This window comes from Ischnura elegans, chromosome 4 (genome assembly GCF_921293095.1).
Source record: "Ischnura elegans chromosome 4, ioIscEleg1.1, whole genome shotgun sequence".
NCBI lineage: Eukaryota > Metazoa > Arthropoda > Insecta > Odonata > Coenagrionidae > Ischnura > Ischnura elegans.
The window spans coordinates 99,586,859-99,613,172 of record NC_060249.1 but is presented as its reverse complement, the minus strand read 5'-3'; the positions used below and the strand labels follow the sequence as shown (position 1 = coordinate 99,613,172).

The window sequence follows — 26,314 nt, the reverse complement described above, 5'->3', positions numbered from 1 at the left end:
CTTCAAAAATTGAATGGAAAAAAAATTTCCCGCTATTTTTTTACCTGGTTATTTGTTGTCCTTAAGAGGTACCACTAGTAGGAAACTCATAATAACGGTGACGGGTTATCTTATCCATTTAATCTACAATTAAATCTCCATACGGTACCAACCCCTTTAATAAACCATTTCTCGCCTTCTGTATGTTATCCGAAATTTAATTTCCTTCTTTTTTTCCACCTGATGAAATATTTATCTTCATTTGTTTTAATTCCAGGATTCCGAATTCCAATTCAAAGATAACGGTTTCCGGTAGATGTGTGTGAGAAATATGAGGTAAATAAATTTTTGCATTAAATATATTACATTAAGAACTCTTAAAAAAAGATATCGTCACGATAAACGGAGGAGATGATTTTTTTCCCCTAAGCAGGAAAAGAATTTGTACGGAGGTATGAAAAAATGGTATGTTAAATAATATGCTGCCTCAAACCCGAAGGCATTTAAGACGAAGCACCTTGAATACAGGATGCCGGAAAGCAGTCTTGTCATAAATAAATAATTCTTACTTTTGACCAAGCTTCGTTGTAAGCTATCAAATATCGGTTGTAAGCTATCTAAAATCACGGTTTTTCTGACATTCTGGTCATGTAATTATGTGTCTCCTTTGTAGAAATCGAATTATTTTCTGTGCAAGTATTAGTGAGAGCAGAAGCTGTAAAACAAGTAGCTACACGATATCTATTGCATAAATTTTGGTTATCATGCAAATTACACAGGAGATATTTTGAAATTAATTCAAAATGACATTTTAAACTCACCGATTTATCGAAGAATAGGTCGGTAATATTTTAATATTAATTACAGAACTACTAAGAAATATTTAGCGTTTAAAAAAATTAGATAATAATGATGAGGGATGAAGAACGCTTGACATTGACCCTATAAAAACCTTACTACCACGGGCGACGATAATAATACCCCAGCGTGACCATCATTTATGTGTAGCCCTGGGTACTTGCTTGGACGAGTTAGAGGTTACGAGGAAATATAAAAAGCCCACGTTGAAAATAATGCATGTGAATTCCTACCCAGGACGGTACCTAATTTAAATTTAACTAGTTGAAATAGAACAGTAGAAAAATGAACTATTTTTTTACTTTAGTACAGTCGGACATTATTTTTACAGTAAAAAATAGCAAACCCGACACTCTTCTCCGAGTAACATGAATCTCCCATTTTCAACAAACCTTCCTTAAGCATAATTTACTCGCAGGAAAGACAGAGATCTGCCCTCAATTACTATATGATGTACAGCATTGCCAGTCTCCTGACAACTCTTAGCTCGTAAATTTTCATCCAGTGTTTAAATTACGACTCGTTTTTTCACGAACTCTGGCAAGCTTTGCTCCGAAGTGTGCTTCCATGAGTGAGAGTTCATGAGCAAAAGTGCACAGAAATCCGATTTCTCGCTAAAATATTCATTTTTCTATCTTTTTAAATTACCTAATTTTGAAATAAATATGTGTATATTATAGTAAAAGTCCTTAATATCACCAATTAATCAATAGTTACCCTTGACTAAATATACTTGTTAAGCCGGTTCATCCATTAAAATAAATTTCAATATTGAATTGTAAAAAATTATCCAATAAAATTCATTGCGTTCAGTTTACAACAGAGCAACAATTCAAGGTAAATGATGTGCAATAAAAATTTCGTCGATCCTATGTACTAGGCTTCACTGCTTTGGTGAATTTGCAGTTTCTTTAGATGACTTAAACAAATGTTTGATAATTTAAATATTTCCTAATTTTGTCAATGTTTTCATTAGAAATTATCAGAGTGCTTACTCACAATTCTCAATAAATCGGAAAATATGATGCCTTTCTTAACAGCTTGTATTAGATTCTGATTGAACAAAATATTAATCCTCCTAGCTTTGTGTGCAAATGGCGGAAAAACTGTAAAATCATTATTGGCGGAGATTTTGTACGTCTGTGAGAAACGTGGAGGCAGTGGTGCTTGTTGTATGGAAAAATATATTTTTCGCACCATTTGAGGCCTTTATAGTCACCCAATGCCGCAGAAGAGAGCAAGAATTATTATATTTCGCTCGGAGGTTTGCAGAGATTTTTTCATCTTCCGGTGAGAGCTTGACTGCGCCCAAAAATATCCTTATTTATGATCCCGGTTTCGAGAAACAAAATATTTGGTGTGTTCCGTGGTTCAGATAAATTTTTTCAACCAGAGGAGATTTATTTCATGGATTACCTAATTCTGTCATGAACAAAATATGAATTTATGAATCAAATAAGGAAAATAGACAACACAAATTCCCAAATGAATAACGCTTATTTAAGATTCTACATGTTTCATGCACTGAAGAATCATCAGGACTTCAAGCAAAAAATGTTGGTTCTTAAATGGACGTTATTTATTTAAACATTTGTGCAAGCTCAAATTTTCTTGTTTTAACTATCGATTACTAAAATATCCATGCCTCTACTCTTTACTTTAGAATTTACGTGTATTTCTTCACTATGGATTAAATGGGATATTTTTACCTTAGTAATCCCTCCTCAAAATTCTACATTAAAGTGAACTTTCATTTTAAAAAACTCATTTTGAAGTAGTGCGAAAATTATTGAAAAAAAGTACATTGTGCATTGTGATATTAAGGAAAAGTGTTAATGCACACACGTTATTGTTAAAGATACGAAGTTAATGTCAGGGGAATTACATTTAGGATTGGCCTGATAGTATTCCGAATTCTGATCAGAAATACAATTTTTTTCAATTTCTTTCGTGTTGTGTTTAAGAAGCGCTAATTATCGAGACAAATAATATATCTGTGAAATCAATAAATTCGTTTGAAAACTTCTACGTGCACAAAGAGAGTTGATAATCTGTTTGAGGAAGAAGACTGAGAGGCCGCTGTTTTGGGCGAGGAAAGACAATTGACGAGATGACCAACTTTGATGGGATAGAATGGTGGAAATAAGGTGACAGGATAGGATCCTTTGGGATAGTGACTCACGTTTACATGTCGCTTGATTGACACCGTTCATTTCAGTTTCATGTGTTGTTCATTTTGAAGTTATGTTCTTGATGACGGACATGTGATGTTCAGGGAGCGGGTGGAATGGGGGAAGATGGCTAAAAATGATAACTGTGAGGAAGTATTGAATGAGAAAAGGAGAAAGTTATGGGAAATTTGTAGCGTGCGTCATTTCGAAGGCAAATCATTCTTCTTGAGGCAATGCTTTCAGTGAAATCCCTATTACATTCCTAATAATTTGGATTGTTTTCTAATGAACATCATCGCAAAATTGATCTGAATTGTATCATCTGATTTTCATATAATATGAATATCATATCATCAGATTTCTGGCAGTCTTGGAGATAAGTTTGGAAGTACACTAATGGTACTAGGTAATACTATCTATTGTGGAACATACGAATATACTCAAATTTCATAAAATTATGTTGTGCTAGCATCATTAGTCATACTTTTCTGCGCCTTAGAAGAAATAGGAGGAAAAGGAAAAAAATAACGGTTGAAAGCTTTTGGGAATACGTTATCATTGATATTCTAAAATAACATTGGGATCTTATTTAGTAATAATTCAGATATTTTAATTCAAATAGGTGTAAATATTAGCAATGTAGAAGACCATGTAAGTTTTGGAGAACTAACGGACAGTATAATCTAGTATCTAAAGCAGACAACAGATAACGGACAGCATAATCTATAACGATAGTATAACCAATCTTGTCTTCGGGGGAGGTGTAATAAAATATTTGAAGGTGTAATTGAAATGCAGCATAGCGTATTAATTGAGGATGATGGTTTACCTATCTTCCTTCACTTGCAATAAAGCTGACTAGTGTATGCGAAAATGACGCTGTATCCCCGCTTAAGACCCGATGGCAAGAAGCAGGGGTGAACTTGAACGCAGGTGTAAAAGAAGGCTGGCAAAAGAAAATGAAGTTTCATGGTTGACGACTTAAAAGCCATTATAGCTTTAAATTCCATCTGAAAATTCGTCCGGCAGAGTTGTAAACGAGGACACGTGCCATTTTGTCCTGGAGCACCGACAAATACCTCGTTTGTCACTGTGTACACTCCCTATATTACCGGAGTAATTAGGTCAATGCCAAAAGTGCGCACCAATTCTTCCCCAGGTTAACTAGGAAAAGAAGGCGAATTGTCCTATCTCATTCCCATTCGAGAATTACATGCCACTCACATAGGTTGCAAATTTTCTGCGAAATAGTGATTTGGCCTTTTTCCCGCCGAAGATTAAAGGATATATCTCAGAGAGATTTTCTCATAGTTGGCAGTAAACCAATTTTTTTAGAACTTAGGAATGTTTTAATTCCTCTATTAGCCCCAATATGTATCAATTATTTCCATATAGAGTTGCACATTATATATTACCATAACTTTTTTGGGGAAATTCCGTTACATATTATTCAAAAATCTCACTTCCCGTATAATTTTTTGCGAATTTTTTTTAATAACTAACAGTTTTTACAGTTATCACTTTTATTCAGTAATATTTTTTCTCTTCTCATCAAGTATTATTACTTGTGAAATATGAGTGAATTCATAAAATCAAATGCAAAAACTCCACTTAAAGACATTGAGGTATTAGATGGTGTCATTTTATGCAAAACACGAGTCCCCCTATGTGTTGACGAAGTTAATGAGGCGATGCTATTTCAATGAATTTTACTTGATTTGAGGACCCTCATGCCCTGCATGTTTAATACCAACTATTCAGTTTGTATGGTTGTTTTTATTGAGTCATGATATTCTAACAGTCTCTATTTGATTTTTAATATATGTTTAAAATAAAAAATATGCGTTGAAGATACGAATAATTATACTACTGAGTAGATAAGAAAAACCAATGCTGTAACTTGCCAAATAAAAACATTTTCTGCTCTTCCTGCTTAGAAAATTGTTTAAATAATCTGGTTCAACATTGTTTTCGAGGGAAGGCAAACTTATTAAATCACATTTGAAGTACGCCTGCTTTGGTAACAGCTTATTCAAGAAGCACAATGTACCCTGAATTTTGAATCTCATCTCATTGCTGGAAAATACGATAATAATATCTCTCGATGCATAGGAAGGAAAATCACAAAAAAATGAGAATATGTAGTTTCAAGAAAATATTCCCATCGGAGCATTCAACTGGGTTCGTCCAATTAGCTGATCTCGGGGAGCCGATTGCACGGAAAAAGACACGGAATGAATCCCAGTGCGGTAACGACGGACTGGAAGGGGTCTCTTGCCGTTCGATCCAACTATCGTCCTTTTGGGAATTTGTTTGAAGTACCCTCGTCGCGAAACCATTGAGGGGACACTTGTGTCAAAACGTCCCAGGATGATTGAAGATTTCGCTCCCCGCTGTCAAGAGCCATCGTCCGCAAATCGTCCTCTTTTCCCCAAATTCTTCATTTCTGTCCCCTCTCCATTCCACGTTGCTTCTTTGATTTAAGGGGTACTCGACCGTATCACCGTCAGAAAGGACAGTTGAAAAGTTTTGCGGTAGAACCGAGAAGGGCGATTCTTTGTCCATTGAATTTTCAGCTTCAATGTTTCTAATAATAGAAAATTTTTATCGAGTTAATGCGTTGTACGATCTGGAGAGTAAATCGAATAGATGGACAAGTTAAGTGGGTTTCGTGGTAATGGAGTGTCTAATTGTTTTACTACGTGAGCCATGTTTGAAATTTCAACTACCCACAAAGAAGGAGCTTTTTAGAAAAAATTCAGCCTTCGCAAGCACTATGTGAGGGTCACTTCAAGTATTCTTCTCTGCCTATAACAGTTAAACCGTGCTCCGAAAAGTTTTATTGTGAAATTTAAAATTCAAATCAATCCATTTGTTCGAAATCCTTACATAGTACCTGAGATAGGTTTTTATTTTCCAAGCTATCCATGGGGCTGAAATGGCAAAAGTTATTCCATTCATCGACAAACTAATTGAACAAAGAAAAACGTTTGACTCGTAGACTAAGAGGCCATAGTATCGTGAGCAACATGGTTATCTTTGAATATGTCGTCAACTTTTTGTACTCGATTTTATTTATTTATTTATTCGAATGAAATACTTTTTGATGTATATGAGCTTGATAGCTATTGGTTTTTAAAGGAATTGAAAGTAGCTTGCTGTGCACTTATTTAAGATATCATGCAAACATTTTCCATTAAAAAACAATATTGGCAAATGTCGTGCTTTTTTTAAATTTAAGAGAAAAAGTCAGACTGAGCAACTTGGTATGAATATCAAAAGGTATGGATATCAGTACACGCACCAAAAATTCTTCAAAATATCTCAGTGACCTAATTGAGGCTTATTTTCTATAAAAAAAGCCAAAGTTATTTTTTAATATTGATTTGGATTTTGTTAGAATTCCACAAGAGACGACAGTTGATGAGTTTTGCATAATGATTTTCGGTCAGTGGAGGTCATCATGCTCCACTCCTCGCAAGTGGGAAAAGGTAAAATGAAAATAGGGCGGTGCGGGGTATTGGACGGAGAAGAGGTTTTTCTAGCCAGCAAAAGAGAGAGGTTGTACTGTACTTGACAAATACTCCAAGGAAATCTATTCATGATTAATTGAAACGTGTTTTGAGCATTTTCAATGTGCCTGCTTGGAAAATGTCGAGTCAATGACCCACAATGTATAATGCTAGTGCAACGTATTACGACTGGATAGGATATACTAGAGTGCACTAATTTAACAGTTTCCAGCTTTAATTAGTGTAATTTTGCCAAGAATGGAGTAATTAAAACTTTGTAATACCCTTTGCATTTTTATTAATCCAACCAGTTTCGGGAGTACTAAGGAAGTTGACAGCTAAGTTTCACATCACTTTTTTCATAAATTTTATGCTTAAAGCTACACGAGCGTCTAGGCTTCCGTACCTCAATAATAGAGCAGTACGTTCTGCCTCCGGCAGGATTAAATTAAAATTGTGAGGAATATTCAAAAGTTTTTACTACCTCCATCAGAGTATTTATTAGGCTTTTGCTTATCACAACCTATTTTTCCTATATCTTTCTTTTAAAAACTCGTACGCTTTAGACTGTTTGATGAGTTTTACGTCATGTAAGATGTCTCTCAACTTCTCACCATGAAGTAGGAATGTTGTGGCAAGTTGGACGGATGAAAGGTTTTTCGAGTCTACGGAAGACTATTTACTACTCCTGAGGACTATTCTATGTAATCCATGTATTGTTAATTAAATCGTGGTATAGGCATCACGCATTTTTGATGGTCTTTTTTTTCTAATGTTGAATCTAAAGCTCACAGTGCATAAGATGCGTACTGCTGTCGTACGATTAAATTAGAGCAAGTACCTACTATTTCCACAGTTTTCGGCCTTCCTTAGAGGAATTTTTTCATGATGGGGATACAAAAACTTTTTAATAAATCTCTGTTACTATAGGCGTCGGATATCAAAGGAGGAGGGACTAAATGTTTTTCGTGGTGACATGGTGAGTGGTTTATTTTCCCACAATCGGCATTTTCCAGAATTAGTAATTTTTTCATACCTTTTTTAACCTACTGTTTTGAAAAAATTGTCGATATAAAATGAAATTATTGGTAACTAATTTAACTGCACAGTTTAAGGAAAACCGTCTTCCTCAAGCTTCTCAATCTCTCCAACTTCCCCAAGGGAGCGTCCATTTAGTATGGCGCAGTAAATGCAGAAACCGGTTCGGTAAATATTTGGTTCAATTTTTTGGGGAATATTACAAAGTTTTTATTGCTCACGTCAGAGTTTTCTCTGCACTTTCACCAGTCGGAATAGATTTTTTCTTTTAATCAGGGATGGCAAGTGAAACGAAAGTCATAACCAGTAAAATTTCAATAGTTTCGTTCCCAGGAGCGAAATGTAGAAACGAAGCGAAATGGATGGAGCTAAAGTCGGGATCGAAACGAAATCGGAGTCAAAACTACTTCGGGTCGAAATTAAACTAAAATTCTGAGACGAAACGAAATGTAGATAATTTTTCGCACCGCAGGGACCACGTGCTTCACCTTCGAACTGTTTAGTATGGTTGAATGAAGTAGAGGTTCGGCCTACCGGCATTAGATACATGGAGAACTCATATTTTCACCACTAACAGGAGAGCGGTGAACGCAAACTGGCCATTCAATTTTTTAGCTAAATGTTATAACCTCTCTATACGCATGTCAAACGTAATCGATACTATACCCTCTTATCCCCCTCCACTCAACTTCTGGGATCGAAACTTAACTATGAACAGCGGAGTATCGATTAATTTAGTTTTGCTCACGGGAATATAGTTTCGTCCCGGGTCGAAACTGAACTCCTTGGTGATTTTAATTCCGTGGGGGAATGAAACTTAACCTAGGCCTCTTATTCCGTTTCCCTTTGGATCGAAACGAAACATTTTCGTTTTGTTTCACTTGCCAACCCTGCTTTTAGTGATTCCGTTGTATTGAGTTAATCCCATCCACTGCGCACTAGCGAATGTGCTCGATGAGCTTTACATCACGGTTTTCGGGGTATGAGAGGTCATCTTACTCCTCACCATGCCTGGCAGGAAGGGCGGCGTGGTCATTTGGACGGATGAGAGGTTTTTCCGTGCCGGCGGAGGAGAGGGGGGGGGTAGATAAGGGAGGAAGGGAAGGATGTTAAGGTGAGACGTGCAAGAGATGGAAGGGTGCTCTGAGGGAAGGAAAGAGTGGCGTATCTAAATGGGCCCAGGCGGCCGAAAAACGTGATGGTCCAGCGGACGCGGGAGAGGAGGCTTGAGCGAGATGCTGCTGCCGGCCGCCCGGAATTATGGGAAAAAAAGTTAGCCCTTGGCACATCGCTGCTCAGCTCGCATTTTTAGCGGAAAGTGGAGTGGTGGGCGCGAGCCAAGGAGCCATGAGAGCATGTTCATATTATCCAGCTGCACGTGTTAGTGTTTAAGTGGGCTGTCTATTTGTTCCCGTGGAAATACTATTTCACTCCTAAGGCGTGATTGAGAAAAGGTATGGTCTTTAAAGTACCCTACATGCTTTAGTACATAATATACCTAATACTTAAGGCAATGGTAAACAAACTTGGTTAATTTCACGAAATGTTTAGAGTATATGGAACTAACCAAGTTGTTTTCGCCATTGCAAAATTTTTGACGGCAGTTGATGAGAGCGTGGTGGTCTTATGTGCAAGGCGCATGGCTACTGGTCGTAGGGTCCTGGATTCCAATTCTGAGTAAAGCAAAGGACATACTCATCACCGATGACCTTACAAAATCTACAAAGTGGAAGTGGTCCCAATGAAAGTATCCAGCACCCAACTTCTTGAATTTGCGAAAAATTGCACTTCTTTGGCTTAGTCTGGGTTGAGCTCTACTTTCTCACATTCTCAGAAACCTTCAGGTTGAATCACTGAGTGGATTATATTTAAATTCTACCTATTTTCATCATCAAACTTCGATTTTTTCAGTCATATTACTCTAGATGTTATTCATTACGTCTTAGTTTCTGGAAACCTTTCAGATCCTCACTGCCGGAAAATTTTCTGTACTCATTGAAATCGGCCCTTTTCATATTCTATTGAGATCCTCTTTTTCGTAATAAGGGGTCGTTAACAAGGATTGACCGGAAAAATACGTTTCAAGTTGCATTGGTGTAAGAGCAAGAAAATGGTGGATAGTATATCAGTTTTTTAAGCTATCGTTTGGAATAGTAGATATGGACGTCACATTTAGAAGTTAAATTTAAATGCACGATGTCATTCTACTGAATTATCTTAGCAGAACGCCTATCCGCGATGCAAGGTTACTCATACTCTCCTTGTCAACCGATTTCTCCCGTGGGTATTATGCCTAGTAAAATTGACCTAAATAGTAAAAGAGATATATTCAATCCTTGTGGAATACATTATGTGAGGTGGTGAGATGCCAAGGGGTACAAGTGATTTTATTTCTATAAAGAGTTAGGTGCTGAAATTGATAGAAGAAATACACAAAAACTTGATGGCCAAGTGATACGAGTATCTGTTCTGCATTGACATTGAGTTAATATCACATTCCCTTAAAAGAGCATAGTTGATCTCGTTTGTTTTCTTTACAAAATTTCTGAGCCTAATTCTGTGAAGAAAATAATCCTTAATAGAAAAAAATATATCCTTACTAATGCTTCGTGTTGATAACAAGCACATTATCGAGTATCTTTTTAAATCGCCTCCTTATGTATTTTTGAAATACTTTGAAAACTGCTACTACGTACTACTGCTACATAATCTTTTTTATCATTAAATTTTCGATGCTGCTATAATTGCGCTTTAGAGATAGCTCAGAGGTGCCAGCCGATAGTCCATCGAATTTTCGCAGAGGTCCCATCCGATGGGAGATGGGTATAGGTCCCTTAGAGTCTGGATTAACCTTCATAGGGCTTTGTGCGACTTCCCTCAGAACTATTTTGGACTGCACGTATGCCAGTTAAGTGTTGGGGACTTACTAAGGATTATTAATAGCGGTATAGAAATTGTGATAACCCTTTAGTGATTGCAAATGATAGCACACAATTTCACTTTTCACCTGAATAAGCCACATGACCTTCAATTAAATTTTGAATACAGAGGAGAGGTCGATAACAAATGAATGGTAATTAAATAAAACTGGTCTTTCGCTCTATAATTCGAACTCATTAACGTGACTGATTTTTAAGTTGAGTTGCTATAAATGGTGAGAATATTTTGGGATTTCTCAGTGCTTGCCGATCACGATAAAATAAAATAATTCAGAATAGCTCACGAGTTTGTATCGATCCAATCGAGGAAGCCCTCTCCTTATCCTTTGTTGTGGTGGCTAAAATTGAAGTGGCAACGTGCGAAAAAGTGGTTAGCATTACCTTGGTGATATAATATTTGGGGACGATTACCCTAGAATACGTCAAGTTTGTTTTTAATGAGTTCCTTTCAATTTTCTGAACGCTGTCAGAAACGAAATGGTAAAAATTATTAGAATTTTAATTTTTAATATTCAGTGCACACAATAATGCTTGGTGAGTATATCTTCATGTTCTAGTGAAACAATAGCAAGAAATTTGAAGAGTAATCACCACTCATGCATTAGCAAAGCTAGTGTTACAGACATTTATTTCCTTAATAAATTAATCCTCTCCTTTTCACGTGAATCTTTGCATGCCATTACTCACAATCAGATGAGTGCATATTTATTGCCGTAACCAGGCGTCACCTAATTTTGCCATGCTGGGAATATGAGCTGTGGCCCCTGCTTCTTAACAACGCGGCATCTTAACGAGATAGCCAAGACCACCAATTTGTCTCTGAAATTAGGCATGACAAAAGAGTGCTGGATCAGGCGACACCAATTCCTTAGAATCGCCTCACACATTCTGGATGGTCGAGAAGCATGGTTGAAGAGATTACTGTTAGTGAAGGTGATCAAGATTGATTGATATCTTAAGTGCCTATCCCTAATTCTAAGAACCACTGTGGCAGTGCTTCAGTGTCTATTAGATGTAAAAATTGAAGACATTTCCCCTATATTTTTCTCTATGCCCCTATCCCCGATAATTCACAAATATAGATAGCTCTCGTTGACGTCAGCAAATGAGACTTCTAACTTTCAACATTACTTTGTTCATAAATTAATACCTAAAGTCGCATGATCTTAAATAGAATGGTTTTTGGAGAGTGGAATAGGTATAGTATTCTTTACTATACTAAGGAATTTTTTACTAAGGAATCACGAAAAGACCCGTCGTTAAATATAACGTAGGAAAATGCTATGCTGCCTTAAATTTAAGGCCAACTTGTTGTATGATTGGGTGAAAATATTGGGTTCAAAACGAGTGAATAAAGATAAGCCGCTTCCGAATATCACTGTGAGCTAAAGAAGGTTTATGCTACAGTAAAAAGTAAGATTTAAACCCTCATTGCTATATAGAATACTTATTTTCTCACGTTTTATCATTACATTCCACTGATTCCATTGATAGTAATTGAACTGCTAAAACCGAAGGAGAAGCTCCATTTCTACGTTATAATTTTAATGGATCATGACACATTATATTGATTTTTCATTTCAATTGGTTTTTAATTATAAAATTTAATTTAAAACCAATCCCATTTTTGCCAGTGCATTTCACATCAGCAATGTACCCTATGACATGGGCTCTACGAAGAGCGCCGAGCCTAATGCATTCTGCAGCTACCTTGCTTTCCTCTAATTGTACCTCTATTACATTCCACTTTACATAATGACATAAAATCTTATAGAAAGTTTTATCGCAGGCTACCATTTATACCATAGGTTTGAAAGTTAGACTAAGCAAAAATTAGAAAAAATTTATCGGAAGAAGTTCTTTCCTACTTAATACGAAATGGAAATTCTATTAATATATACTGAAAGTTATTAATTTGAAAAGACAGAATTTTATAATATCTATACTTGTGTTATTCATGGTTACACTTAGTAGCTATTTTTATGAACAAATTACCATTTTAAGAATGTGGTCGATTCTTTATATTTATTTTTGCCACGTTATTACAAAAAAAAAACAAGTTGAACATCTTTTTCCATAATATGTTTGGCTGCATATACTAAATTAATATACTTATTAGGTCACCCAAGTGCCTAAATTCCCACGCAACCCAATTATATTGAATAGTATGAATATATTGTAACCATGTGGTAAGTATGTTATCAAGTTTTTCGTTAATCGGGTTCATGTGATGCCCATCGTTGAAGTTAATTAAGCTTACCCCGCAAGTCAACCATTTCTAAATGTCCTCCTTAACTGCAATGCAAGCTAATGTTGTACACCCAAATGATTTCATCCGGGTAGGGAGACAGCCCTTAAATAAGACGAGAGAGAAAAGCGTGGAGGCGCATTATAAGGCGACCTACTTCGGGAAATGTCGAAAAAAACTCCTCAAATCCATGTTTCACTACGCAGAACGCTTTTTTTCAGTCGTGTTTTGGTTTCAAAAAGTTGGTCGTGAGGGAGGTGAGGTAGGTCATAACATTTTCATTTCTAAGGTAAAAAACTCTCCTCGGGCAATGCCCTAAAATATACAAAAAGTCTGCCGTTCCAACTCCGAAGTAAAACATCGACATATATTGGAGAATATTAATGGGTAAAGTTTCTGGCACGTATAGGATCTACTTTATATGTAACTAGTCCAGAATTTTCATTTTTTTTCTTTTTTTACTCAAGCCATTAAAGTTGGTAATATGTCTGTGATCTTTGAAAATCTCATCCCGTTTTTTAAAGCTAAATTTGATCATACGATAACATATCCAGCCTTTTCAAAGGAATATCTCTTGAGCGAATTGCTGTTAAAAACTTGTGATAGGTATTTTTGATGGAATCATATAGGTTGATATTTCTTAGCTCCTTTCGAAAAATTTAATGTTCCAAAGCTCAATAGGCAACACCTAAATTTAAGTAATTTTTTGCTTAAAAAATAATTTTCATATGTTTTATTAGGAATATATAAATTTTAAATTTCACATTATTGCTTTTACAGTAATAAGGGACCCTTCTTCATTTTTACTGCCCGAAATAATTTGCCGTTCTGTTAAAAGAATGTGAATTTCCTCGTCCCATTTTAGATCAATAATCTATTTCCTATTTTAAATCTTGATACTGCATCAATGAATGAAAGCTATTCTTGACATTTCAAACAATGCAAAGTTTTGATTTTATCTTGTCTTGGAAAAATTGTAGGTTATGTAAGGTGTGAAAAGAGCTACTCATCCTGGCAAATGTTCGACTGTGTAGAAAAAAATGTATAGTTTCATTGAGAAAAAAAGCGTCATTCGAAATATGTAAACTTTTGTTAAAGTTATTCACATTACACTGAAATTGAATTAAATTCATGAGCACTTTCTTGTGCAGTAGCTAAGCGCTTCATTGGCTGGATATACTCTAGGTTGGTCCGCGCTTGCCAGAAAACTACTCGAGGGAGTGTCTCCCATAAATATTCATTTGGGAAGTTTTTCTAAAATTATTTTTTTATTTCAAAGGAAGTTAATGAATATATTGTGCGATTCAAAGTAGGTAAATAAAATTTAATAATGATTGCTTTTGTTCATTTTCCAGTAGAAGTTGATGAAATACGTTTTTTCTGAAATATTATTGAAATAAATCTATATCGATGGATTCTTTTCAAAAACGTAATTTCATTGCCTCTAATATTTTCCCGAATGTGTGAATAAGCTCTGGCTAGCCATAATTCTGCAAGGTAAATTCCCGTAGGCACGCCTACCATCAACTCTGTTTTTTTTTTAATATTTCAATTTTGGCCGGTTTGACCCAGAATTCCTCTAATTATAGAAATCCTCTGTTGCGTTTGAAAGATGTCCGTAGCTTTTAATTTCTATCCTTACTATCACGTTACTATTTTCCTGAATTTTAAACTGTGCAAGCATTATATTTTTTCTCCAATATTCCTCATTCCCATGTACTATGGTGAAGATTTGATCCATAAAGGGTTACGAACTTACGTAAGCCCTGAAATACAGCTTTAAAAAAATACTCCCTTTGCCTATGGCTGATAGAAAAAGGGGAGCCCTATACGGGTACCCTTTGTCCTCCAGAGCAAGTCTGACCTGCACATCATCAAAGCAGATGCATTAAAATTGCGAAACAAAGAAACCAACTGGATGTAGAATTGGGATTTGTCAGAAAAATAGACAATTGCCTTAGAAAAATCGATATGATTCAATTTGACGGGTTGAAACACTCGCAGGAATACGCAATTCACCGCATTCCCTAAAATCATCATAAAAATGAGCAAATGAGTCTTCTCATAGTAAACTCTGCTCGATATAAAACTCTGGTTATTTAAAAAAAAAACCATAAATATATAACGATTAGCATCTGGAATTGGTCGTTTAGGCTTACACACGAGAATTCTCTTGAATAATATCTGTTCTCGTCTATTCTCACGTGTAACTCTCTTACGCGCATTTCTTACCTATCCATAATATTTGCTTACCCCAGTTAGGTTAAAATTCTAATTACTGAAGTGTTATCGTGACCTATTTCCTGTGTTATATATCCATTCAATCTTTTGATTTTTTTCTTTAGCCTAAATACCTTATTTTGCCATGAAATCGCGGCCTTACAGCTCTAAGTTTCTGTTGGGCAAAAGAAAAATATTTTTTATATTTTTATTAAGATAATAGTTTTAATATTCCTCTCTTGACCTAAGTATATTTTGCATCTACCTCTTCTACTCCCGAAATATATTAATCTTTTAACTCCCCTGGGGGAATCCTGTAATGGTGAACTCCTAGCTTTCAAAATTTATTCTTTTCTAAAAAAAGGATTGAAAAAATACGAGTTTCAATGTCATCAAATTAAAGTTCAGAAGTAATTTTCTCAAGGCTGTGAGTTGAATTTAATAAAGATAACATTGGTATTCATTTGGGGAGAATGCCTGCTAGTTTTCGCTCTTTTATGTGAACAGCGGAAATACGGCACATATAAATGAATATTAAATACGCTCCGCCCCTCGTTTTACGTGGATATCCATCCGGAAGGACACGTAATTTGAAGCGAAGGTTACGACCTCCGCGGTTGGCGAGGAGACGAAAAAAAGTCGTGCGGGAAAAAAGATAAAATTCAAGAATCACGACCTTCCTTCACACTCTTCTCAAAGAAACCGCTTTTTAAAATCAATTCTAGGATTTTCGTTCCTATACCGATAACATAAGAACTCAAGATGACTAAAATTTCTTTACTGTACAAGGTTGAACGGAATCCTTTGGGACTACCATTTTATTTACAAATGGGCATTCAAATAATTATCCTAGCTTTAAAGTTTTTTAGGAAAATTTAATACATTTTAGGGCTAGGCATAAGTGAGTAAAATATTTATGAAATATGCACCATATTTACGTGAAACTTTCAAGAAAGGATTTGTATGTATTAGCGACGGAACTGAGGTCAGGAAGAGAAAAATCCTTCCCCATCCTAAACACCAAGAAAATAGTTTTTGTTGGTAATAATCACTTTTCCATTAAATATCCAGCGTTTTTAATACTATCGTTCCTTTCGAAGAAAAGAAAATTCATATATCTTCTACTAATTTCCTAAAAGGCGATCAGTTTCTAACTACTCAGTGGCCTTTAGAGCCTGTTTTGAATTGAAGTAATTTGAGTAATCCCTTACTTTCCTATCGTTTCATGGAGAAATAGCTTTGTTGAAAGGCATTCGAGGACATTTATAAGCTATGCGTGGAATTTTGTGATCAGAGGTCAAGATTAATAACCACGGAACAGATTTATCTACGTGACTCATAGAATATGGTTTCTTTTGCGATGGTGAAATCTCTCGATGACACCCTTATTAAGTAGGAGTTGGAGTGATGCTGTACCTAATACATATCTTTATTTAATATTAACAGTCTTGAATGCTAATGTTCACCCAAAAATATGTATCTTCTCTTTTCCGTCTTAGATAAACACTCATTGACAAAACATCCCGTGTAATCTAAAACTATCTTTTTTTATAGTGTCACTCTTAAGATCGAGGCTTCACTTCACCAATGAGGTCGAGTTCTTTAGTCATTAAGAAATCTGTAATTTATTTTATATATTTATCTCATGAATATCTATAAGATATTGCTATCTCGCGCTGACTTCTATATGGCTACTCATTTTTATTTTCTCCATAAATTTTCCTAAAAATTTATGGAGATAATAGACGCGGAAGATTATCGCCCAAGATACCTTAAATTGCTAAAAAAAAATGCATTTCTTGGATTTCCATCATTATTCTAAGCTGTAGACGAGATAAAACAGGGTATATTATCATTTCATGCTTTAAAATAATAAAAAAATTATTGCATCCTTATTCTTTAAGTACAATCTCTACTTTCAGTACGTACTTTTCTTGTCATAATGAACCATCAATATTTACCCTCAAATGAATATCTCGCCGAATATTTCAGGATTAACGTCACATTTACTTTATGTGGATAAAAATGACCGTTCTACCAAGCATTTTCTAGGGAAAAAATAAAAATCATGGCGTCTTAACAATCTGCCAGAAATAGCTTTGCTGAAAAATATATTTTCTTAATGTAGTTGAACTCGGGCTGTCCACCAGGTGAAGGTCCCCGTTGATGTCCTGGGTTCAACTACAAGAATCATTCGCTGGGAAACGATGAGAGCATACTTTTTTCATATTTTCATATTCATCTTTCCAATTCGCATGCTGAATTTGAATTTGGATAGCTGGCCATTGTAATTCTTTTAAGGAAATAAAATCGTTTCGTTCGTAGCAATTTAAGTAACATGGAAAAGACTGTTCATCGATAATGAGACATACTGTGGAGATATTTCAATAGCTTCAGGACCTTCGATGGAAATTATTATCATCTTAATATGGCCATAATTTATAGAAATTTTCGGCCGATGGTAAACTCAATTAGATTTCCCTTGCTTTAATTTATTTTGAACCAGTATATGCTCTTTTCGAATTTCTCATTCTAGAGTCACGCCAAGCCTAGCCGTGCTGAATTGGTTGTGAATGAATACGTGCTCTGGTAAGTCCATATAAGTTTTCTTATTCGCATTTCTTCTCTCAGGATAGGAAGCCAGTAATTTGGCCTCCAACCCAAGACCCCTTCCTAACCATTTAGCTTCGAGTTCTGCCGTTTCTGCCGATCGGATTGATGCATCGGTGAACGCTATGGCTTTCCAGAGGCAAAGATCTAATTCTGTGGGCGGTTGGTTTTTTTCCTCGTTGTATTTCCCCTGTTTCAGACCCATTAACTGAGCACTAAGTTGCGGTCTTGAGTGCTTCGTTCGTATGATGTTATCCCGTGGATCCCTTCATGTCCTCAGCTGTCTCCTTCATAAAAAGCCTCCAGAGAAGATGTAGGGTTTCCCATATCCCTTCTCTCTTTGATATTTTAGATTGCTGGAAATTTCTCCAATGCCACATTAATTTCTACTATGCATCATCCTAGATCAGCGTTTTGTTTTAGAGATGAATGATACCAGCGACATGCGAGTCATATTATGCGGGAAGTAAGTATCTGATAATATTGTGGGTTTTCATGAAAATCTAGCATTCTCAAATGTGAAATCAAAACTGACTTTAACTGCCATTTAAAATTATTTCTTCATTCTTACTTCCTTCAACTTTGAATTGCATATAAAAATGATAAGTGAACGGTTCTTTTGAGGCAGGAAGTCATCATACATAAGCTTAACACTTCTATGTTGATAAATGGCTTCGTTTTTCAGCTGAAAATTCTTTTAATACCACCGTTACATAGCTTCCGATTGCATTAAGCCAGTATTCAGCAACTTTGCTAAGGTTCATTTACCGTTCGAATAATATTTAAGTTAACATTTTTTCGCCTTTTAATTTCCACTGAGTCAAGATTTAGTCAGTCTGAAATGCAAAGAAACCACTTGAGTATAAATTTAAAAAATAATCCTAAAAATACAAAGTAAATTCATTTTCCTCTCATATAATAATTTGTAACTATTATCCATAAATCATAACCAAGTTTTATCCCGTGTTATAAGAAGCAGAGTTGGATATACATGTGATTTCGATTATGGCTTTTTGAGGATCTTATGTTTAGTTAGGGAGATACCAGAAAGAATTTAAAGGGTATCAACAACCCGTACCCATTAATTTCGAGCCTCGAATAATGGCCGACCCTAACGGCCGGAGGTTTGAAAAGCCTTTGTTTGTTGCCACACGGGATACCATAAAGTTTGATTTCAGAGGATATCTCAGTCGATTTGTGATGATAATAAAGGGCTTACCGCCGAACGCCGCCTAGTTTTGGCCTCCGCCGTTTACTCGATGACGCCCTTCGAAGGGGGAGGGCTCAAGAGTTTCCGAAATGAATCAATACCACGAGGTACCCCACAAAAAATGTGTTCGATGGGTCGCCAGAACCACGAACCACCTACCGATAGCGCGTTGCTCGTTTTTGAAAACTAGGGGTAAATTATGATATCGGAAAAACTTTGGAACACAATTGCTTCCGCCGCTTACAACCCCAAACCCGGCAAGAGTTGATCGCTACTCGCAAGCGCCCTCGACCTGACCTAGGATTGTGCGATGTTTCGATTTATTGAACCCACCGGCGATGCTATGGTACTTAATGTTAGTTTTAGATAGCAATCGAATTTCGATTTCGGTGGTCTACCAATTTTCAATTGACCATATAGAGATTTTTCTGTCGACTATCGATCATTTCGCGATAATCAACTAATTTTCAGTGACGTACTCGTTCAGGATCGAAAACCAACGATCATCGAAAAGTTGACAATTGTAGAGGAATGTCATCGAACATTTGGAGTCGAAGGTTATGGTTAAATATGATCATTAGCAATGTGATATGGCAGTTGACCATCGTTCGATTCTCACCATCGACACTTGTGCCTATCGATTATTTTAGCTGTCCAATTCCCATTTTGGATTCTGTAAGTTTTTGCACTGATATATTTTATATTCGGTTTATAATGAAGATCTGATGTTTGCGAGGTGTACTTCTTAGCGAAATACTCCTTGAATCCTGCCATCTGTTGAGAATTTTTACTATCACCAACGTCTCAATCACCAAATCTGTCAACCTCGACCAGAAAGAGATCCAGAAGGTATTTACTGTCCACGGTACTATACTTTAAATGCGTAATGAGGTGTTATTATTCTGATCTAATAGCACGTCATTATGCATGATTTTATATTTTTCGCAGGGAATTTACTCGTATTCTCTGAGTACTTTAATCATACGCTAGCACTTACGTAGGTAACCCGTAATACTTAGTAATTGTCGTCCAAATTGTAATAGGAGCCAAGTAAATTATCTCTTGTTGTATTATGTAAAATAAGTATGTCCTGCGTGTTCACAAATAACGCGCTTTAAAATTTTTAAAGTGATACATAAATCTTAAGTAAATTAATGTTGTCATGGTGCGAAAAGACCACCTACCGCTCATCATCCCTTCCTGCTTGGCATAATGTAGCGTTTACACGAAGGATACTTATTGTTATTTGAGTGAAAGCTTTCATTAAGAAATAAGAAAAATTATCCGTCGATAAAAACCTTAAATTGTGCCATTGATATAATAATTAAATACCATGAATAAGCTTTGATTCGAGTAAACTATCCGATATTGCTCGAACTTTATGTGAAATGTCAATTTTTAAGTCACAATGAAAGCTCATTAAATTTCATGTTCAAATAATACTTGACTGATTCATAAAGATCTGACAGTGAGGATTTAGTAATATTTTTAAAAATATTTTTCTTTTATTAGCCGATAGAGGAGAATACACTCCTCGTTGCTGCACGAAAATACTGTGATATCAACCGGGGATAATTATTTTGAATTTGAAAAACATGATTGAATTTTCTAAGTTTTTCGCTCCCGAAATTTGGACGGTTTCTTTTCCGAGAAGTCCAAAATTTATTCCGCAGCTATCCTTGCGTGGTTCCACTCTCTTCCCTCGTTGCAACCTTGGACGTTGCCTTCGGAAATAAAAAGCACCCAGTAGCAAGTCCAGGGACAATCAGGGAATCCATTTCGTCGGTAAAAATGGCTCTCATGTCAGCGTCAAATGGTCATGAACCATGGTCAAGGCTCCCGGCGACATTTTGCTTATCCTTGTGTTAAGCATTGCCGTGGAGTCACGGAAAACGTTGGCAGGGAACTGAATTTTTCCAAGTTTAAGGATGCATTATATAATGCTGTCCATATTTTTTTTCCTGTAGATTGATCTCATTGGACGAGAAAACTCTGGAAGGCGTAACAGAATAAAATCAATTGAAAATAACATATTATTTTACTTTTAATTTTATTGTCAAATTGACTGCATATGATACTGACTTTTAAAAGCAAAGTGATTGAGTTTCCTAAAATTTTAGATCTGATTTTCGTTCAAAGAATGTTGAAAAATAGCAATTCAAATAATATTCAAATGAATAGTGTATGCCTTGCGCAAAATAGACTCAGTTTGCGTGAACTTGATATTAAATAATAGATTTACCTTTGTACCTATCGTTCAGCGAAAGACTTACTGGTTGGTGGTCATGAAGTGGGAAACGGTGTTGTAACAAATTCATCCAACTTTTTGTGCAAATCCATTAAATATTAATATTAACAGCGCCTTTTTTTATCCTTTTTAACCTTAGCTCTTGAAATTTCTCTCTTGTGGGTAACCAAATACCGACCGACAAAAACGCTGAAATATGCTTAGGTTAACTTTTTTCTCGTGTGCCGAACACTCCCGGAGGCAGGCAAAAATCTCTCTCGCCTTTAATGTATTTTCAGCGTGAATTTATGGGAGATACCTTGCACTTGGAATGTTCCTATAGAGCAAAAAATATAGAAAAAATAAGATATTTAGGCCGAATCTCGATATACACCGGTCTTCTAAAGTAAAGCAATGTGTGGAATTTTTTGGCCTTGAGTGGATAAAAAGAAGGAAAAAGCGAGAAGCAAGTTAAGGGTAACCCAAGGGCCCTTGGGAGCCGTAATGGCTAAAATACGACCTCGCCTCCCAAGCCCTTCGAAATATTCAGGATTCATCCCCTCCAAGGATTCATTTCTTTTATCGAATATAGCCGAGCGTAATTTCTTTATGACGGTTGATGCGTGGTGTTTTTTTAGTGCGTGCTGCGTTTAGGGCGAAAATTCCATCTTTTTATATTAAAAACTCGTTAGACTCGTGTTTGGCACGCACATTGGTTTCAAATTAGGAGGGATCAGGGGGAGGGGGTAAGTACAACCATGTGCGTTAAGGGGAGTAAAAGACAAGTTATGAGCGCCTTCATGGTTTTCGGGAAATTGCTGAAAATAATGATAATAAACCATAAAGATCTTCCGTTTTATCATGGTATTTTACATTTTTTTAGTTTTTGTGCTGTTTTTTCTGAAATTAATGGCGATTTTCGCTGAAGCTCTATCGCATTACAACTTTCTGCAGTATATGCGGGACTTAATGGAACAACTGTACTGACTGATCGGTTTCAATCAATACAGTCATTACAAAGAATATAATTTTGAAGAGCGTATGAAACACAAAAATATTTTAAATAAGTGTGATTTTCAAAAAAAAAACTGGATTTTTTTAATGAAAAACAAATACTTTAATATCATAAATGAGGAAATTTAATGGAAAAATTGGGAATTATTAGGTCTTTGGAAAATTTTATTTTTGTCGGCAATGGTGTGACCATTTTTTGCACAGGTTTTTCCTGCAAAAGTGCTGTGAAAATCAAGTGAAATATTATGACTTTTATAAACGTGCAAGGAAATTTTATACAATATTATGTATTGTATAAAATTTACTTTCATGGGGTTTGAATTTTTTACGCAACATTTGTCGGCTATTTTATGTTTCTTAAGATATTTTATTGTTCCTTTTGTATTTAAATAAGCGATTGATCCCTTTTAAATTCATTCAAAATTTTCAATAAATTTTACATCTGCATTTTGCGTGAAATTTTCAGCTCTATCTAATTTATTCCCGTCTTTTAACGCAGAAATTATTACCTACCTCAAATTTATTTACACTGAAACCCAGGAATGCCAATTGGCTCAAAATCACGAGCTATGCTGTAACTTTTACTGAGTTGAATGTAGCATAGTCAAAATCGATTTATTTAAACTTTATAGAGGGTTATCGAGAAATTTTATAAAAAAATATCACAATGAAGTGGAGATTTTAAGAGTTTTTTAAGATACTAGTATAGTTTCTACAAACAATTTTACCCTCTTACATCAAAGTTGCGAAGGAGGCACAGTTTCCGGGAGTAATATTTTTCCCCTAAAATTTCATAATCTCTACTCAGTAAAATAGATAATCCTTTTGAAATGTATAAATTTCAGAATATATTATTATTGCTCTGCTGACTTGACAATAACTACATATTATTCTTGATTTTTTGGGTAAAATTACGAATTTCAAGAAGCATTTAGTGTAAAACTGGTGAGCCATTGAAGAATCAAATTCAAAGTTTATACTTGGAAAGACCTGATCTCTCAAGTAAATAGGTTGCTTAGTAGCAAATAATGAAGGCTAAATGAGCATTTATACAGTCCCACAGCAATTAAAGCCTAGCAAAAGCCAATATTTCAGCCACGAAGTGATGATATAATGTCTAAGCTGATAATATAAATGCAATATTTTGAATGATAACCATGGAATCATTTCGAACTGCGAGAATGGACCGGATAATTCAGATGCGATAGTTCGAATGGATGGGGGAGGATTTCAAGACTCCAGGGTTATAATTCCCTGGAAACCTTTTATATCATAACAAATGTATGATCCAGGTTTTCTATGGCAGCAGCCACTTGGATAAACTCAGTGACAATGGCAAGGCAGAGTTATCTTTGGTGAGCATAAGAGCAGATATCAAGTAACAAAGAAATCGATGATGTTGAAAACTTTTTTAATTTTTGGATAATGACGTCAAATTAATGGTTAAGAAAAATTTATGGAGTATAACTACATATTTTATTATGTACAGGCATCATAAAATATGATTAACGTGCTATATTTAAATATAAATAAATTATATACAATCAACAGACGGTAATTGATGAAGATTTTTTTTTAGAATATCGAAAATTGCCTTTAACTCAGATATATGCAATACTGCATATTATCGCCCAGGATCTCCGAATTAGTTAAATATGGCGTATGCCTACATGCACATACATCAAATGACCTTGCAGAAAAAAGCATTGGTCTTACCTGATGAACCAGATGACGCCGACCTTCTCGATGTTGTCCTCCAGCTCCTTCCAGTTCTCCTGCAGGAGGGCGATTTGTTTCTCTGTCAAGGGGTCCGGCTTCACCGTCAGCTCCCACTCGGAAGGCACCCGGGCGGGCAGCTGAGGCGCCGCTTTGGGAGGCGCCGCGCCGTTCCGCGCCTTCGCGTCGCCTTCCTTCTTAGCCGCCTCCGCTTCCTTGCACGCGGCGCGGCTCTGAGCCGAATTTCCCATCTCTTCGAAAGGAAGGGAAACTATGATGTGGATAGCAATCGGCTAAGTTCGGTGCTGGATTAAGACGTATGTTAGGATCGTTTTGGGTGGTAGGAACCAATAAAGAAGCTGTAGAATTTGGTGCGATAAGGGTGAAGATGAATTGTTCAAGAGTCTGCAAGGCCCTCTCGTTAAAGTCGGTATAGGGGGGTACAACTGAGGAAAAGTTTAGCTTCTCTTAGGATCACACGCAAACTATGCGAAACAATTTGAATTTTTGTCGTTCTCTAGATGAAATTCACGTTTATAATCCCCCTACGAAGTTTTCAAGACTATCAAAATCGCACCGGTTGCACCCAAGGGTAATATCAGATGTATTATATCTTCTATCTACACCCAAGTCCTTAAACTGCCGATTCTCGATTCGATCTTCCTTCTCCGAACACTTTTCTCGCCTCGCACATATCGCTAAGCTTGCCAGGGTTCGGGGAAGAACCAACGCGACGTCGTATTGAGGACTCCCTCAGTGGTACCCTGTCCTACCGGCGGCGTCCGACCCTCAACTCCTGTCTCCCACGATGTGATCCCTGTCCTTCGCGGAGCGGAACCCTTCTCCTGCTTCCCCAAACCCTCTTTCTTCTCCTAGGTCGAAGAAAAGGCGGGGGGAATGGTATATAGGAAGGAAAAATTCTTGCGCCAAAATCTCTCCTCGGAGTGAAGTTTTTTGGGAGGGGGAGTGAAGGGGAGTGGTGAAGTTTCCGCGCCGCCGACGGGAAAACGTAAAAACAAAACCTTAGGTCTGCGGGTTGGACCTCTCGCGGGAGAGGGGAACTCAATTTCGAACGGACGGCCTTCGCTCGAGTCCCCCGCGGAAGAAGCGACGAACCCTTCCTTCCAAACCTTGCCGAGTGGTGGCTCGCGTCGAACTGTGTTTTGGCGGCGACGCTCGGCGTCGAGCGTGTAAGGCAGCGGCGCTGGTGTGAGTGAGTACGGGAAGATCTGGAACGTAAACGGGGCGGGGGGAGAAGGAGGGGGTGGGGTGGGTTGTATGTGTGTTTGTGTGCTGAGGGGGAAGGGAGAGGGTGGAGGAGAGGGGGAGGGAGGATGGCGTGAGGGGAGGGGACCGTCCCCCACTCCACCCAGTTGGAGGGGTTCACGGCACCGGAACCTCAGTTGCTTCGCCCGCTCCGTTGGCAGACGGTTTTGGGGCATTGGTTGGGAGGGGGTGGAGGAATATGAGAGTTAGAATGCCAACCAGGCTCAAGTCTGTGGTAACATATATCTCAGGTCAAGGGTGAGAAAACTCTGGAGACGTAAAGGGGGAAATCTTGCCCTAAAAACTATTACAGAACTAAAAATAATAAACGTTTCCGGGTCTTGCCGTGTAGTTCAGGTTTTATCCCGACGTTTCGCGACCCCTGCTGGTCACTTCTTCAGAAGTGATTATCCTCCATCTCCTTCCAGTTCTTCTAGAGAAAACCCATTTGTTTCCCTGTAAAGGGGTCCGGTTTCACCGTCACCTCCACCTCTGAAGAAGTAACGAACATGGGTCACGAAACGGCGGGATAAAACCTGAACTACGCGGTAAGACCCGAAAAAGTTTATTATTTTCATTTTCATCAGCCATGGACTTAGACGCCTCAATGAAGTATTAGAGAAATCATCTTACAATTTTGTATACATCCATTAAATTATGTATAAATCAAGTAGATTCAGTATCAGTAGATCATCTACTCAGAAGTATATATACGGTGTATCATACTCAGATAAGACCTTTTTTTTTTAGTTTTAATCTCAGCTCAAAATCTGTCTCTAATTTTGGCGGTGGTATGCTACTCCCCCTGTATCCGCCATCGAAAAATATCAATAAATATTTTTGTAAGTATTTCAAAGCAATCTTCCTCAGTGGTACTTGAATTTTATATTATCGTAAACAGGTATCCGCCTGCTCCGCTGCTGAAAACAGTTTTGGGATATGGATTGGGAAGGAGCTGCAGTGTATGAACGGTAAAAGCAGCCCAACTCAGTCAGTGGTAATATTATATTCCAGTTCAAACGTGGGAAAACTCGGAGAATGAAAAAATAAATTATATCCCGTAAATATTAGATAATTAACTGTCATAAATATCATTTTATGTCCTTTATAACAACCTGAAGATTGATTTGACTAGTTTAAGGTAGAGCTTACCCATAATAAGCCACAGGCGTGTGAATTTTTACACATTCATGAAAACGGAGCCTGGTTAGTTTCCCTGGGTCACCTCGCAAATGGTGTCGGTGTCTCGGAATCACCCAAAATCACCCAAAAATTGAATAGAGGTGCCTTTGGTCAGTAGACAAAC

General features: G+C 36.8%; 1 protein-coding gene across 1 annotated transcript in view; it reads right to left on the bottom strand.

Moving 5' to 3' along the window:
* LOC124157833 (non-symbiotic hemoglobin 1-like) overlaps positions 1-24,936 on the bottom strand; it is a 196,440-nt gene extending 171,504 nt beyond the window's left edge. The window contains exon 1 of the mRNA XM_046532868.1: positions 23,743-24,936. Within this exon, the coding sequence (XP_046388824.1) occupies positions 23,743-23,993 (251 nt within the window). The 5' untranslated portion in view covers positions 23,994-24,936. The remainder of the gene's footprint in view (positions 1-23,742) is intronic.
* Positions 24,937-26,314: the final 1,378 nt, after the last annotated feature.